This window comes from Lampris incognitus, chromosome 5 (assembly GCF_029633865.1).
Source record: "Lampris incognitus isolate fLamInc1 chromosome 5, fLamInc1.hap2, whole genome shotgun sequence".
Classification (NCBI taxonomy): domain Eukaryota; kingdom Metazoa; phylum Chordata; class Actinopteri; order Lampriformes; family Lampridae; genus Lampris; species Lampris incognitus.
In genome coordinates, this window is record NC_079215.1 from 62809020 (window position 1) to 62827027 (window position 18008).

An 18008-nucleotide genomic window follows, 5' to 3' on the forward strand; every position below is an offset into this window, starting at 1 on the left:
AGCGGTGCTGACCACTTGGTGTCCACGTCACTAAATCAAGCTGAGTAGTATTGAAAGACAGGTCCGGAGAGACCGGAGTGGTCTAAGAGGGGTCTGGACTGAGCCGTTGTTGTTCTGGCATAAAGATGTGAACAACCCTCGAGTTGTCAGGCTGTTCTCCACTGAAGCGGGTTCGACTGTACAAGATGGAATTACTCAAATCAGCTTACATGAACAAACATTAAGAGAATGGGTAAACTTTATATATACGTATATATCTGCCCGTTAAAAAGGAAAGAAAAAAAATCCACATTTCCGGCCATAGACAGGAATCCGTTGGATCTGTCTTGGGATGTCATTTAGTCTGAAAGGAAAAATATATATTAAAAAATGTAAATTGTCTTTTGTAAGATATGTGCAGAAATTAACTAAAAATAACACATTTTTTGAAGTCACACACACTTTAGATATCATAAGACACCATATCAACATCTTGTTTGTCTTATTCTGATTTCATCTTGGTTCTGGCACAAAACTGAACAGCATGTGTAACTGCTGTGATACCAGAAAGTTCCAGCAGGCTGGAAACACATCAGGATGGGTGTTGTCTTACGTTTTAGACCATAATGAATATGGATAAATAGTTTACCTGCATATAACCAGCATGTATTCATGTTAACAGAGGTAAATCATACCAGTGACACAAAATGCTGCCAAAGCCCTTCAGAGCCGCTGCTCATATGCTCACCTTTATGAGGGTGACTGTCACTCCATAGAGAAGGGAAATGAAGAAGAGCAGGAGGAAAGTGAAGGCCATGTACCAGTCTTCTTCCTCCACATCTTGAATAACAACATCATGCTGGTTCTGGTCAACGTACACATGGTCTAGAAGTTCTGTAACAGTAGATGATGTTTGCCGAATTAAAGACCATCTTTAATGAAATGACTGCACCACAGACATAAAACCCCTGCCCAGATGTTTCTGAAGGGACATTTTACCCCTTGCAGGGGTAACATGCTCTCACAATGCAAGTCATCTGTCATGCAGCACACTGGTGTATGTACGTAGTCCATGTGTATAAAGTGGACGACGTCGCCCGTCAGAGGCCTGGACATTCTGCAGAGCTTGCAGACGGGGTCTCGGTGTGTAGAGGGTCTGGAGTAAAATGCAGAACCCCTGAAACTCTGTGGTCATAAGTGCACCTTTCCATGTGGTCCAAGTGTGTCCTACATCTGAAAAGCGTTCAGCCTACAGTCCACGTGACCGACACTGGGTGCACCCTGATGCTGATACCGCTCCAGAACAGTGTCCAGAGTCACGTGTAGCCACCATGTTGCTGCCGGTGTTGGAGGAACAATGGCTGCCGAAACGACGGACAAGAAGTGTTTTTAATGTAGGCTATCTTTTTAACACCTGTTATCATCTTAGCACAGCTTATTACACATTTACTACACCTCATTGTTGAATATTTGATGACTAATCAAAAAAATGAGGCTGAGGTAACAAACTCAGCCTTCCGAGCCGTCCCGCTTGCTGCTCCACCCTTCTGCTGATGTGGGGAGGGCTGCAGACTACCACATGCCTCCTCCGACACATGTGGAGTCCCCAGCCGCTTCTTTTCACCTGACAGTGAGGAGTTTCACCAGGGGGACGTAGCGCGTGGGAAGATCACACTATTCCCGCCAGTCACCCCCCCCCCCCGAGCAGACCAACCACAGGAGGCGCTGGTGTAGCGACCAGGACACACACCCACATCCAGCTTCCCACCCGCAGACACGGCCAATTGTGTCTGTAGGGACGCCCGTCCAAGCCGGAGGTAACACGGGATTCGAACCGGCGAGCCCCGTGTTGGTAGGCAACAGAATAGACCACTACACTACCCAGACGCCTCGTGAGTCAGTAAGTGTGTTAAAGTTGAGAGCAGATGTCACTGAATAATCTTGAAGTCAGCAGCCCACAGCTTGCCGGTGGCTAAAACAAGTGTTTAGCTGTAGCGTGAGTGACGTGGTGACAACAACACCTCAGTGTGCGACTTTGTTTCACAAGTTCTGCACAGCCTTGGTCCACACTTGCCGTCTTACCAGACAGGAAAGTGCAAGTCAAGTAGGGCCTAGCTTACTAGGAACCCTGGTAACTTAGGTGCGGGTAATGGGACAGGCCCAGTATGGTCACGTGATCATTACAATGATCTGTCCTTGTCCAAGCAGTTGTGTGCTGGTGTGCCGGTGAAGTCCAGAAGCCACTAAGCAGCAGAACAAGAGGCGGCGACAGAAGGAGAAGGCAGCAAGTGACCGCTGCAAGTCCCACTCCTGTCCATGGTGAAGTCCTGTGGTGCAAGATGTGGTGTTGTTACAGTAGTGCTGAGCCCATCGTCCCGTTAGAGAGCTCATTATTTTATAGAATACTGAGTTTGTCCTTTATCAGGTCGACTGTGTTAAGTCCACCCAGTCTCTAAGATTTGAAGCCCTTTTTGGAAGCATTTTAACATTTTATGATTGTTTTTATTGTCTTGTTTACATTTATTATACAACGATATCTTGTAAGAAACTGGTAAAATAAGTAAAAACTTAAATTTAGACAGTTAATCAGAACCAGCACTACTTTCTTCACCCCCGAGGGGACATGGGACAAGTGGCAGTGATTAAATGATTAAATCTATACAGTTAAACAAAGAAGAAAAGAGAGAATCCAGGAAAAAAGAAAACCGGAAATCCCGAAACTGGGAAAAAATAAAAGGGAATGGAGAAAAAAGTAAAATGGGTTTTATGAGGCCCTACTACCCCACAGTGCAGAAACCCACATCTCCCCCTTTCAACTCAGAGCAAGAAGAGTTCAAACTACCGTGGCTTACGGCCGCGGGCTACAGGGACCACGTGGCGCCAGTGCACGAGACATCTTTCTGGTCGAGCTTTGATATTTTGTGGGAGAACCGTTTCATCTTCTCGTGTGACGTGTTAATGAGTCGTTTACTTACTTGGTTTGGTGAAATTTAAGGCCAGTGTCAGGGTAACATGTGTCACCCTGCAAGTGTAGACTGCCCCGAGTGGCCAGTCAACAGGGGGCAGGCGGAGTCGGCTCTGGACGCTGAAGTCCCCCTGTGGTCCTCTGTGTGGCTCACTGGTGTTGTAGCTCCACAACTCTGTAGTCTCATCAAGGAACCAGCTGATGTTCACCGGTGCAGGCCTGAAACCATTTGCCAGACACACAAGCTCGCCAGGGCCATGGAGGAGGGTGACTGAAGGTGGACTCGGTGTCACTGGAGCTGGGGAACACGTGTCACTTTTATAAATGTTCTTTGAATATAGAGAATTAAGATCCACTATGTATGACACCCATGAGAAAGTATGTTCAGCCCAGTGAAATGAAACCTTCCGGCTGCTCCGGGAACGCCTTTTAAACCTGATGTCTGAGTCAATAAACCTTCACCTGCACCTGCCAGCAAACGGGTGGAAAGGTTCAAGTTGTACATATCCAGTTACGTCCACAATCCCGTCCGTCTGCTCGTCCTCATAATGGTGGCCGTAACTTGATATGTACAACTTGAACCTTTTCACCCGTTTGCTGGGAGGTGCAGGTGAAGGTTTGTCGACAGTTGTGTGCATGTCGTTGACATTGATCCACGGCAAATCTTGCAGGCATCGCGGAAAATATGCCACTGTCAATAGCACGCGCCAACAAACAGGAAACTAGTATGACCACTGCAGTAGAAACCGGAATCGGCACTGTGCAGCTGTCCAGGTCGCTGCTCCACCCCCTCTGCCGATCCGGGGAGGGCTGCAGACTACCACATGCCGCCTCCGATACATGTGGAGTCACCAGCCGCTTCATTTCACCTGACAGTGAGGAGTTTCACCAGGGGGAGGTAGCGCGTGGGAGGATCAGCTAATCCCCCCAGTTCCCCCTTCCGCCTTGACAGGCGCCCTGGCCGACCAGAGGAGGCGCTAGTGCAGCGACCAGGACACATACCCACATCCGGCTTCCCACCTACAAACACGGCCCATTGTGTCTATAGGGACGCCCGACCAAGCCGGAGGTAACACGGGGATTCGAACCGGCAATCCCCATGTTGGTAGGCAACGGAATAGACCGCCATGCCACCCGGAGGCCCTGTTATATCTGTGTGTAGTTTGAAGGTACGTTGAACGGTGAGTTTAGCCTAGCTTAGCTCAGATGGATATCTACTTGGACCATTCGTAGAATGAAGAGAAATGGTGAATGGCAGGCTAGCGAGTAACAAGTATGAACACTCGGTTTCAAAGAAAGTGTGTTTCCCTTCTTTTAAGAGGATCCCGGTAGACCTGCAGCAGCTGAGCTCAGCGAGGCCAGACTCCCTGTCAACCTACCTTCACCCTGCAAGCACAGCCACATGCACCCACGAGTTGTCTGACTTTGTCTAAGTAGGATACACAATAGAAACCCTGGAAACCCAACTATTCTTTTAGACAACTGTACATTACAAGTGCTGATGCTTCCTTCTACTAAATATTATTATTTACTGCTTACCAAACACAGGTTGTACTGTGCTTTTGAATAGTTCCTCATATGACTCGTGTTTTACTACACAGGAATATGCAGCTTCCTGGTCCCTCTCGGACCGCCGGGATATGTTCAGTCTGCTGTTCAGTGAGAAGGTGTTGCTGTCTGTGTATTTCCAGACAGGGCTGATAGTATATTGTGATACTGGCAGCCTCAAGGCGTCCTTCTCCCAAAACACTAAGATGCCAGAGGGGGAAAATCCAGTCACAAGGCAAATGAGCGTTTCCATGTTTGAGCCCGGCAGGTCCGTGTCATTCAGCCTTGTTATCTTCACAAATGGCGGCTTAGGATCTTTTGAAAGGAAAAAGGAAGACAACAATGAGCAGAGTATTTTGCTCTTTTCATTTCCATCATTTCATTTATGGGAGCACAAGCGACAGTTTAGATAATGGTGAGGTATTAATGCAGGGTTGATTATTGATGCCACCCGTTTGTCCTGCAATATTAAGGCCCTGGTCACACCAGCATTTACGACAGGGATGTTTCCCGCCAAAACCAACTACTCTGAATGAAACTGTTGCTATCAGTGGATTTGCATCCGGTAGCAAAGTAAATTTCTCGATGACGTCACGTAGAGTTCAGCTTTGAGGAACTCTGACATGCAAATTCACACTGTCAACCAGTAGCAGAACTGCTTGGACTGCGTTGGCATCTGATGGGGCAGTGGCTAGTGAGGATCCAAAATGGAGGAAGCTCCCTGTTTCACTAGCGTTAAATCATCCAGTTTTAACTATTGTGCTCTGCCAGAAGATAAATTACTACACAAGAGAAATGCAGCGTGGTTTGCAGTTGGTTGTGAAGCAAGACTGGATGGTCTCACCATGTTCCATTCATTTCACTGTGCCGAGTGTTTTTTGGTCAGCAAGTTTGTTCCCACAGGAGCACGCAACATTCTTTTGCACTGCCAGTTTCTGGTGTGACCGGGGCCTGAGGCTGCAGGTCAACTGTATGCTTGTGTTGGTAAGGATACCTCTACTTCTGCTTATGTGCGCCTCGTAACCCTGTGTGGAGCATAGGTGCTTCCCCTCACAGGATACTTGCGTATATGTGAGCCAAGCCTTTGCTGATACGTTCAGGAAGCTACGAATGGTCTCCGTCCCATTGTCGTGACTCAGCCGTGGTTCAGTCAATGCCCTCTGAGACTTATTTCCACCAACTTTCCAAGTGATGGAGAAATCTTCAAGATTTTGACCAACCAGAAGACAGGTGAAAGCCAACTGTTCATCTGTCTGCAGTTCCTGGAGAGCTGGACCCTGAATGAAGACACCAGCTTTCCGAGATGATGCTGCTGTTATTGAAAATAAAATAAAAAAAATGTTCCTTGTCAAAGTGAACAAGACTATGATGTACATGTCTGACTGGCATATCATTAAATAAAGACCAAATGATATATAAAATACAGCTCCTTAATACTGGATGACTCATCGTGGAACTCTTATTGATCATGAAAATACATTTAGAAATATTCTGAACGTACAGTTATAAGTGGAATTATAAACACTATATTTTCATATTTACTTCGGGGTAGTGACTGTTATTCTACAGTTAGTGTAGGTTTTTACTTCCCTTTTTGTTTCACTTTACCTGAACAGAAGCCCATTTCATCGCGGACAGTTTTATTTAAAACCTTGTCAGAGACTTCACAAGTAAAGACCACTGCTTTTGTCCACTCGTTTTGAGGCACATTGAGATGACTGATTACTGCCACACGACCGTCTTCACCTAATAAGATGTCTTTAGTTGATGCCGATCTGTCCTGAGACCCAGAAAGCCATTTGATTTGGGGACTGAAACCCCAGCCAATGCACAAGAGTTTCTGTTGTCCTGAGTCTTTACTGGGGACCAGAAGAAGCTCCATTGACAGGTCACCTAAATGTCCCCACACAAAGTCAAGAATTACTATTGAAAGAGTTTGACAAAGAGACATTGGACACCAACAGACTAAACACAACTGACAACAGAAGTTCAGCTGGTCACCTACCAAAAATCCGTCCGGTTGAGTCTGATACCGAGCTGTTGACGAAGCCTTGGTTCACTTTGCAGGTGAACGTGTTGTCTTTTCCCTGGTGGGTTTTTGGAACTGAGAACTGGAGAGTGGTTGAAGTGAGGCCTGTGACTTTGGAAAGATCAACAAATTGTTTTTCAGATATGTCACTTCCGTTGGCCTGAAAGGTGACGTAGAGGTCGCTAGAGGAGAGTTGTCTGACATCACACTCCAGCACGGCATCTTCTCCATGAAGCAAGTGTGGCAGAGATCTTCTGATCAGCACCGACGGGGCCCTGTCCGCTGTAAGCCCTTTGAAACAAACACAGGGGTTGCTGCAGAGTTCAGTTGTATCAAATATCACATGAACATCATTTGGTACAGGTGACTTACTTATATCCACCGTCTTTTCAGCTGGAGGGGAGCAGGGGTGTTCAGCCCTACATGTCACGCGACTGTACGTCATCCACTTGTCTGTGGAAACAGTCAGGTTGCTGCTGAAATAGGTCTTGCTGCCGGTCCGGTTCGGCACGGTTCTTGTGGCTGAGATTTCTTCCCCATCGACATGCCAGGTCACCTTGGCATCATAGACAGTCTCAACCACACACGTAGCCGTCACTTCAGGCTTTGCCATCATCACTGTTTTGAAGCTGGGGGTCTCCAGGTGAATGCAAGGAGGGGAGGAAGGGTAAACTGCCAAAAGATCACTTGTTTAGCGAAGTCGTGTTTATCTGACTCCATAACAGCCATATCATATCTTTAAATCTTTATATCCAGTGGCAACATCTCTCATGATTATCGTTCAAATCATTTGCTGGTCAAACGAGTCAAAAATCAAGTTCATTTAACTTGAAAGCATTGATCAAGTCAGACCAAACATCCTGGATGTTACTTCTTGTAACTTCTTATCTTTAACTTCATCAATCAAACATGCATTTGCCAAGCTCAACATCTTCTCTCTGAATGTTTAGACTTTTGTCATCAGTTGTGTTCTGCTGACGCCCCTAAATGTACATTTTAAAGGAGTTGTAGTGTGAAACGCGTATGTTGAGAGGAGTGATGGAGCAACGACACTGCTGCATCGTCACTGAGAAGTAGCCGCACTTACTTGCACAAATACTGATTGATTTGCTCAACTCGGCGTCGTGGTGTTTGGACTTGCACGTGACATTTGAGCCATTTGTCCAGTTTTTCCGGTCCAACTCAATCTGGCTGCTTAGGCTGAAAGTTTTTCCCTCCTTTTCCACAGCTTGAAACTTCTTTTGGACCGGAACGATGTCGACAGCACGGCTGTCTATTTGCCACTGCACCTCTAGGTCGTCTGGGTAGTAACCGCTGTAGGTGCACACAAGGCTCACTTCTGCAGCCCCAGAGACCCACCTCCAGTCAGGGGACATGGTGACGGTCGGATGGACAACCCGCTGCACTGAGACACAGGAAGTATGTATAAGATAAGCGTTTCTTTTCATCTAGTGTGTTCAACGTGAATGTTTGATGGCTCGGGCCCTTTTTCAGAGCCGCTGGAGATACACATACCTGTTGTGACGTGTGTACATGTCACCAAGTCTACCGTCAGTACTAAGTCTGTTGTCTTGTTACCCAGGCTAGAGGGCGCAGATGTACTGTCACAGTGGCAGGAGCTTAGTTTCGGGTGGAGCTGGATGGCTGTTGCACAAAAGCTAGAGCGGGGCAGGGCTGAGCGAAACAGGCAGGAAGCAGGCGGAAGCGTTGGATAACATGCTGGTACCAAAAAAAGCTCCCGAAAAACAGAAGTGAAAGACTGAACAGAGCAGCGGTGCGTCGCCAACAGCAGGTGTGAAGTTTGGCTCTGCCAGATAGGGAACTAAAGTGTAACTCTAAATATCTCAGAAGTATTTACATGTGGGCTTCTCTCTCTGTTGTGCTGCTTGACTGAGTTCTCTGGCCTGTTTTTACCACCACACCGCAGTAACGGTCCATTTGAATATGGAGCTGGACATGGTCTGGTAAGTCCAGCTGCGGGGCGGTGCAAAGTAAAATACACATTTCAAAGCAAACAAGCTGCAGTTAAACACGTTTCAAAGGCAGAACCAGCACCAATATGAGAGGCAGATATTAAATTAGATCTGATCATTTAAAAGCCAACAGGACCCCAATGAGAACCTACTCGAAGAAGTAGGAGAGAAAAAGTACCAGTTCCCTAAATCATTTTCTTCAGTTCCACATTTATTATTTTCAATGAGAATACAAAGCCGACATAGTGAATGAGAGAAATGACGGTTGTGAACACTTACATTCTGAACAAATGAGTAGACAAAGAACCAACATGTGAAACATTACTTTTTAAAGCAATCACTCGTCACCTTTTCCACGTTTTCATTTAATCTGGAAAGGAAAAAGAAGAGAAATACTGACTCAGAAACAGAAGAAGAATCACTATGTTGTGTCTCTAGTAATGACATGTGTTGTGTCTCAGCCATCTTTTATAACATCATCCTTCTTCTTTTCCTCACTGCCACAGGACAACAGCTTTGTGTGTTTTCATTCTTGATCGTTTCTCTTTGTTTCATTTAACCTTATTCAAACCCTGTTGTTGTGTGTAGTTGTACTGGATTGTGTTGCATTACCACATCTCCCGGACCACAAGGGAATCGCAGTATAAGTCTCACTCAGAGAGAAAAACATGTTGTGAGGAAACAACAAGTCTCTTCGGTGTCTATGTATACTCGGGGTGTAGACCCCTGCACGGCACTGTTTTCTTAATCCTGCTCCCACTGCATTTATTCCTTCCTTTTTTCTCTTTTGTGATTTCCCCCCTTTTCTCCCCAGTTGTACCCGGCCAATTACCCCTCTCTTCTGAGCCGTCCCGGTCTCTGCCCCCCCCCCCCCCTCTGCTGATGCGGGGAGGGCTGCAGACTACCACATGCCTCCTCTGATACATGTGGAGTCACCAGCCGCTTCTTTTCACCTGACAGTGAGGAGTTTCACCAGGGGGACGTAGCGTGTGGGAGGATCAAGCTATTCCCCCCAGTTCCCCCTCCCCCTGAACAGCCACCCCGACCGACCAGAGGAGGCGCTAGTGCAGCGACCAGGACAGCGCCGTGTGTATAGAGAGAGTCTGGCCATCCTTTGATCTTTGCAAAACGCGCTGTGATTGGCTGAGATTGGCCCCTTTGGTCGAGCGGTTAGCGATTCCGCCTCGTGGTGCAGTACAACGCTGGTTCGAATCCCGCAGCGGGCGGAAGATATGCTCGGTTACATTGGTGGCAGCTGTGGTGTCCGGAAGTGTGCAGATCCTCATAAGTCTCTTCAGAGCGCGCGGGAAAAACTAAGCGCGAGGGCGCACTTCCGGGAGAGGGGGACTACTGTAACCTACAAGAAGACTCGACCTCCTGCATCTGTGGTGTTACAGGACTGAGGTTTATTTGCTTCGGTTACATGTTCAGGTGTTCTGCTTGAAAGAGGGAGATGTGATGTGTAGTAACTAGGCTTAGCCTGTGGTGGCGCTGCTGCTGTAACGTACCTGTTGAATGACATGTAACACCACAGAAGAAGGCCTTCAGTAAAAAGACAGTCAAGCTGAATCAGCGTGCTATCCGTCTGAGTTATTGTGTCGCCTCATTGTTAATCTAATTAACAATACGACTCTTTTTATGACTGCTGGGATAGGACCTTGTGATGGACTGGCGGCCTGTCCAGGGTGTCTCCCCGCCTACCGCCCAATGACTGCTGGGATAGGCTCCAGCATCCCCGCCACCCCAGTTGGGACAAGCGGCTTGGATAATGAATGAATGAAATGGCTTTGGAATATATATCGCAGGAGCAGCCAGACGAGCAAAAGAACAGCGACTTATAGTCCGGGAAATATGCTAAATCCAAGTTGCATGATATACCAATGCCAGATATTGAACTCTAACTTATCAAACCATGCTGTCTCAGAAACTATTTCATCCTTAATGTTTTGTAATGGAGGCTCACTACCTTGATGGCAGTGGTTCCGACGCTATAGAACAGAGTGATGAGGAAGAGGATGATGAAGGTAATGGCTGTTTTCCCGGTGCTATCTTGCTCCGTCTCTGTGGTGTGACCCCACTGGTTGTCTGTCAGAAAAATAAACTCTGCATGAAGAGATTAACGTGGTGTTACATTGGCAGTTTTACCTTTGTCCTCCACTGAATTTCAAATAAATTAAGATTTCATACAATAGCCACCATATAGAGACTACACATCCTTACACGACCCAATATTATTACTTGATAGCTGTTCCTGGTGCCCTTTGTACACTCGCAGAAAATATACCCAGAAGCTGTCTTCTCATTCACACTGATTCTGTTGCCTTACAAAGAACATGGTTTATTCTGCAGCTTTAACTAGTGCACATGGTGTAAGGGTTTTGTGTGCTTCTTGTGTGCTTATTCTTTGGACTTGACTGTATTTGAAACTAATACTCAGGCGTGCAAGAGGCAGTGACCAGACTGCCTTACGTCTTTTCATTCCCAGCTCTCCAGTTGTGTATTATGGATTACTAACTGAACAATACGTTTGACCTTAGTCCTAAGTCCACAATACATATTTGTATAATAAAATGGAGATGTTGGCAAAAACAGTGATTCCTGACTTGCTCTAGAAAGACCCTTCTTTACAAAAGAAAAATAAAAAGAAAAGATAATGGCATGCATGTGGCTTGGCTTGTGGAGTACTATTGTGAGTCCTTAAAACACAGTGATGTCTTGGGAGCCCAGGCTAAGTGATTTAGTTCTTGAAAAGATATCTATTTTGACAGGCTAAAACCAACAGAGGTAACACAGGCACATGAGACAAGACAATACAGTACAAATAAATGCACCATAACAACAGAAAACAACAACTAATAAGTTATTATTAGTCATCTAGTCATGTAGTTGTTAAGATTAGTGTCATTTAGGCTTTACTTGTTAGGCTGTTTGGGGGATTTTTCATTTTTATGGTCAGTGATGAGTATCGGACGCTTCATTTTAGAGCATTTAATTTTGCATATAAACATGTCTATGGCCTACTGGTCACTATACTTTAAGCTGCTGGTATGCTGATACCTCCATCTGATGTGTACTTTCTTCAACTTGTATGTTAACTAAACATATGGCATTGCAAAAATGTTGAAATGAGGATACAAACTGAATTGAACATACATCAAAACAGTCCTGAAGTAAATCTTTTTTATTTTGATTTTAGTTCTGCATTTAAAGACAAACAGCATGTCATATCACAGGCAACAAACAAAACACACACATAGCAAAACACACATGGACACAACATCACATCTACTCGGCCTTGCAAATTTGAGGGATGTTAAGGCTGACGTTAACCAGGTTGGGTTTTTCATTGGTGTTTTGTACAAAGGACCTAATAATGACTCCTGTTGTTTTCATCATAGACTCGTGGTAGACAACGCAGCTGAACACCTTGTCATTTTTCTTCCAAAGGTCCAAGCTCAACGTAAGCTCACTATATACAGAGTAGAATCCGCTGTTTTCTAAAAGATTTGTGGTATTGAATGTATAGGTAGCTGGATCTGCTGCCACATCATCAACAAGCCAAGACACTACAAGCTCCTTGGGGTAGAAATCTTTCACATAGCAAGTCAGGATCACCACGTCATTACTAGTTTGTTCTACTGGACTCAGCAGAAAAACAGATGGACGCTTAATCGTTTCTCCTGCAAGCATGAGAGAACAATCACAACTTAGTGCCAGAACTGAGAATGCTTCACACAAACATATATATGTGTGTGTGTGTGTATATATAAATAATCCAGTAATTCAAGTAAATTCTTTATGAGACAGACAGCACAAGCCTGTTTCCTGCCATAAGCAATCATCAGCTGATGATTACTTATGGCAGGAAACAGGCTTGTGTATATTTTATAGATATGTTAACATATTTGACATTTAACATTAAAATATACTATATGTAAAACATGCACTAAATGACAGCACAATACATTGTTAGTCTTTCATGTACTGTAACCAAAAACATTCTCACCTTTGTCCCTTTGAAAACGCTCCCTTACAGCTTGAAATAAGTCTTTGTGTTCAACAACACAATAATATTCCATCCCCTCGCTCCACTCCTCAAACAGGACATCCACTTCAATTCTGTAGAGGTTGTGGGGTCCTCGGCTGCTCTTATGACTGTCCTTGTTTAAAGGTTTCCCATCTTTGTCCTGCCACTCAACAGACTCAACGGATCCTTGTTTTTCCAGCACTTCACAAACAAGTTTTGCTTTTTTGTTCAGAAACAGGTCTTCCAAACTGAGGGGCAAGATCTCAATGTCAACATATACACATGGGTCAGTACATGTGGTGGAACCTGTAGAGAGAGGAGTGGTTAAGCAAGACTGAACTGTTACAACTGGGAAATCATTAGAATTGCAATTATGATCATTTCTGCTTTCCATAGGTTTACTCACCCGGTGTGGTATTATAGGGCACAGATTTGTTGACATTTTCTTCTTTTTGCTTAAACACACATGTAATCTTGGCTTCCGATTCCGTCCAAGCACTTTTATCAACCTGGAGATAGTTTACGACACTGTACAAAGTCCCATTCTCATTACGTTTGGGCTCAAAGGAGGTCTGGATCTCAGAGATTTTGTCACGGATTTCCTCATCGTCTCTGAGCCATTTGATTTCATGAGCATTTGGTGAAAAATCAGTGGCAAAGCAGGAGAAGGAAGCTGATCTCTCATTCTTCATCTCAGGAGAGATCAACACGTTAAGAGTTGGCAACTGATGAAACTCGACTGAAAAACAAACATACACAGATATATGTATGCAGAAGCAGAGAATGATATATATGCAGAAGCTAAGGGCAATACATGTGCTAAAGTGGAGAGTAAGAGACTAAAACTATATTCATTAACTTTTTATGCCGTGTTAGTAAGAGCTTAAACTGGTCACCCCCCCCCCCCCCAACATGTTTGGTTGTCACTAGAGTGTAAATGTGGATTTTTTTTAAAATTTACAACATATACAAAATCAATAAGGGGTGGGGCTTCAGTACATGCTTCTGCATATCCATTGACTGTACATACAAGCTAACACTGACAGAGTCCCACACAGCTGGAAACCTGCCCTTGACTAAACAGTCGGCCTGCAACAACAACCTCATCACCATTCTAACAGCCTTTCCCATATTCTCTGAGAGCTTCACTGCCCAACATTGTGCACAATCTGCTCTCTTTGTCCTCTCAGTGTCCCTCATTCAGTTAACACTAAGAGGCTCAACTTCCTCTGAAACTACAACAGACAAACCAAATAGAAACCACAACTAAATGCACATCTGTGAGGAGGAAAAAAAACAAGTAACAAGTCAAATTCAGCCTAGCAACTAACTGTACCACATGCTTTTACATAATTGTGCGGTGCATTTCAACTGGACTACTTTAGCCTGCTGGAGAACTGGCTTGCCAAGTGGCTCCAAATACTTTCTTGACTTAAATCACACACTCCCCCAGTAAACATGGCTTTACTTTTTAGGCAATGCGATGCAACTGACGTACTAATTTGTTTTTACGATTTGCAAGTTTGATACCAACTGACTGACTTCTTGTGGTAGACCTGTTAAATATTCAACATTTTGTGGTGTATTTGAGTTGCACATGCCATGAACACGCTTGTCGAATTATGACCAGAAAGTCCATCAGTTAGCCTGATAATCCCGTTTTGAATGGGGTCAAGCAGGGGGCAGGTAACACAACTCCAAATCACAAATTATCTCTGCAATTATAAGAAATTACTGGGCCTCCCCAAAAATTAAAAGCCCCATGTGAACAGAATATAAATGAGCGGGTAAATAAGTATTTAGGTTAAGCCCGCTTGTTGTTGACATTCGATAGCTATCTTCTGCCTATTAACATTTCTTAAAGAGGGATTTTGACACTTGTTGATGTATGTGTTGTACATTCGTTGTACGTGTTGGTGTAAACGCGAGTCTGGAACGGCTGCACTGACCCCCCCACAACTTGTAATATTATTAAACCTGCAATATTACTCTCCTCTAATACTGCGGTAAGAAGATTTCCATGCCATGGCAGCTGTACTAAACAGGATTTTGAACTGTGATTGTTGGTGAAACAAAGTGCAGGAAGACAACAATAAGAAAACCAAAGGATTATGCAAGTAGATGGAAGGAAGCAGACATATTACTACACGGTGCATATGTTAAGTGCAGATGGCCTACGTTAGGATGGAAAGAGAGGAAAAAATACGAGCCAGTATCTCGGTTTGCATGGGCAAGCTTAAGCCTTTCCTTTCCAGCAATGTTCAGCTTGCCACAACCTGCCACTGTCGCAGTACAACGTGCTGCAACTTGTCACTGTCGCAGTACAACTTGCTACTGATACAGTACAACTTGCTGCAACCTGCCACTGTCGCAGTACAACTTGCTACTGATACAGTACAACTTGCTGCAACTTGCCACTGATACAGTACAACTTGCTGCAACTTGCCACTGTCACAGTACAACTTGCTACTGATACAGTACAACTTGCTGCAACCTGCCACTGTCGCAGTACAACTTGCTACTGATACAGTAAAACTTGCTGCAACTTGCCGCTGATACAGTACAACTTGCTGCAACTTGTCACTGTTGCAGTACAACCTGCCACCGACGCAGTACAACTTGCTGCAACTTGTCACTGTTGCAGTACAACTTGCTACTGATACAGTACAACTTGCTGCAACCTGCCACTGTCGCAGTACAACTTGCTACTGATACAGTACAACTTGCTGCAACTTGCCACTGATACAGTACAACTTGCTGCAACTTGTCACTGTTGCAGTACAACTTGCCACTGTCGCAGTACAACTTGCTGCAACTTGTCACTGTCGCAGTGCAACTTGCCATTGTCGCAATACAACTTGCCGCAACCTGCCACTGACGCAGTACAACATGCCGCAACCTGCCACTGTCGCAGTACAACTTGCCACTGTTGCAGTACAACTTGCCGCAACCTGCCACTGACGCAGTACAACATGCCGCAACCTGCCACTGTCGCAGTACAACTTGCCACTGTTGCAGTACAACTTGCTGCAACTTGTCACTGTTGCAGTACAACTTGCCACTGTTGCAGTACAACTTGCTGCAACTTGTCACTGTCTCAGTGCAACTTGCCATTGTCACAATACAACTTGCCGCAACCTGTCACTGTCGCAGTACAACTTGCCGCACCCGGCTACCGATGTAGTACAACTCGCTGCAACCTGCCACTGGCGCAGTATAACTTGCCGCAACCTGTCACCGGCGCAGTATAACTTGCCGCAACCTGTCACCGACACAGCACAACTTGCCGCAACCTGTCACCGACACAGCACAACTTGCCGCAACCTGTCACCGACACAGCACAACTTGCCGCAACCTGCCACTGACGCAGTACAACGTGCCGCAACCTGCCACTGTTGCAGTACAACTTGCCGCAACCTGCCACTGATGTAGTACAACTTGCCGCAACCTGCCACTGACGTAGTACAACTTGCCGCAACCTGCCACTGACGCAGTACAACTTGCCGCAAGCTGCCACTGACGCAGTACAAATTGCCGCAACCTGCCACTGACGCAGTAAAACTTGCCACAAGCTGCCACTGACGCAGTACAACTTGCCACAAGCTGCCACTGACGCAGTACAACTTGCCGCAAGCTGCCACTGACGCAGTACAACTTGCCGCAAGCTGCCACTGACGCAGTACAACTTGCCGCAACCTGCCACTGACGCAGTACAACTTGCCGCAACCTGTCACTGACGCAGTACAACTTGCTGCAACCTGCCACTGACGCAGTACAACTTGAATAACATGGAATTACAACTATCATGAGGTTCTTTGTGTTTCCTTTGTTCCTGTTCCAATCTCTCTTACAACAACATAGCTTTGTAACTTTGCAGATATTTCTAAGACACCTAAATTAGTTATTGATTTCAATACTGAACCTTATTTTTACTTTGGTCACTTAAAAAAACAACTGGATGACATAAGATATTCTGTTTGTTACATTTTTTTCTTATATTTTGTCAAATCCAATATATTTATGAATTTTTTCTGCACATACACTTTTGCATTAGAAATCATTTCTGTTTAGAAATATAGAAGACAATTAAACATTTCTGTAAGGAAAAGATAATTGTAAAAAATACTTAACAGAAATTTCTTCATTATACGCGAAGTACTGATCTAATAAATGTAATTTAAACCAACTCAAATGTTGGATTAAAAAAGTGTTTGAGTTTTTCATCATCTACAAGTAACTCACCTTTCTTCTGAAGGCGGCATTGTTTTTGTCCTGCTGAATGCTCAACAACACAGTTGACAACTTTCCTGGCGTCCCAGTAGTCTCGCTGCACGCGGACCCGACTGACTCCAAAGTAAGCCCTGTTTTTCTCAACAGCGGGGTACTGAAGTACATCAGTCAGGGCAACTCCCTCGGCGTTGGTGCATCTGAAGCCCAGTGAGGCGGGTGTAAAGTCGGTGGCGAGGCAGCCGAGAGTCACGGTGTCTCCGGTCTCGGGGCCACATTGCTCCAGAGGAAACACAGTAGGGGCCTTTGGTGTGGCTGACAGAGGAGAGACAAACCGTCCTTACAACAGCAATACACACATTACATGTCTCTCTTACTGACAAGTCCTCCTGCAGGAAGTCACACACATTCTGGTGTTGCTCGACTAGAACAGGGGCACAACAACCTCCCTGTGATAACAAAGGTCGTGTTAGTTTCACACCAGTAAGCAGTATATTGAAAGTAATATTTTTTACCATTTATGTACTCAACAAAGTCCCCTGAACATTCCTCAAACTACATAAAAAGTGTTGGTTAACTCAGGCTTTGGAAAACCAGAGAGGAATCTGTGACACTGTCAAATATTGGCTTAGGCATTGCTGTAGCTTATACTGCACATCACACAACCCATTTTAATTTCCACATTTTACACAGCTGAAACACTGCATTCTGCTTTTTAAACTGAAGTTTGCCCTGGATAAGCTCGGCTTTGGTGAAGGCCGTCTGGTAGCAAATACACAGAAAATACCTTTTGCTTTGATTTTACCAGCAATTAGATATAAAAGAGGAATATTTATCACTGCAAAACGCTTGCTAGAATATATTTAAAAAGAACTGTGAAAAATTGAACATTTATATGAGAAATGACACCGACTAAATTAATGCCTAATTAAAATATTTGTTTGAATATTGAAATATTTCCAGACAACTATTTACTGTTATTTTTCATTATTATTTCTATCTGTTTGTATATTTTACTGTTCTGTCCATATCTTTTTAAAAACTTAAGTGAGAAAAAAAAGAAAAACGCTTGCTAGTTCGTACTTTCCTAAGTAAGCTATTCTATAACGATAATAGTGATAATAATGACAGCACTGTGCTGCGTATCTTTACACTTAATTAACATTTTAAACACATTACGTTGCAACGGCAGAAATCTGAACCTGACATTTGCCAACTCAACACAACCAAACTGCCTCTGGCCGCTCAAACACAAAGTAG

At 44.7% G+C, this 18008-nt stretch overlaps 1 protein-coding gene across 1 annotated transcript in view; it reads right to left on the reverse strand.

Moving 5' to 3' along the window:
• Positions 1 to 293: 293 nt before the first annotated feature.
• Positions 294 to 18008, reverse strand: part of LOC130113258 (immunoglobulin mu heavy chain-like) — a 75862-nt gene continuing 58147 nt past the window's right edge. The window contains exons 5-14 of the mRNA XM_056280818.1: positions 16764 to 17063; positions 7609 to 7926; positions 6894 to 7193; positions 6498 to 6812; positions 6101 to 6385; positions 5487 to 5810; positions 4484 to 4807; positions 2955 to 3242; positions 728 to 873; positions 294 to 343 (exon numbers count right to left, since the gene is read on the reverse strand). Coding sequence (XP_056136793.1) covers positions 335 to 343; positions 728 to 873; positions 2955 to 3242; positions 4484 to 4807; positions 5487 to 5810; positions 6101 to 6385; positions 6498 to 6812; positions 6894 to 7193; positions 7609 to 7926; positions 16764 to 17063 — 2609 coding nt within the window. The 3' untranslated portion in view covers positions 294 to 334. The remainder of the gene's footprint in view (positions 344 to 727; positions 874 to 2954; positions 3243 to 4483; positions 4808 to 5486; positions 5811 to 6100; positions 6386 to 6497; positions 6813 to 6893; positions 7194 to 7608; positions 7927 to 16763; positions 17064 to 18008) is intronic.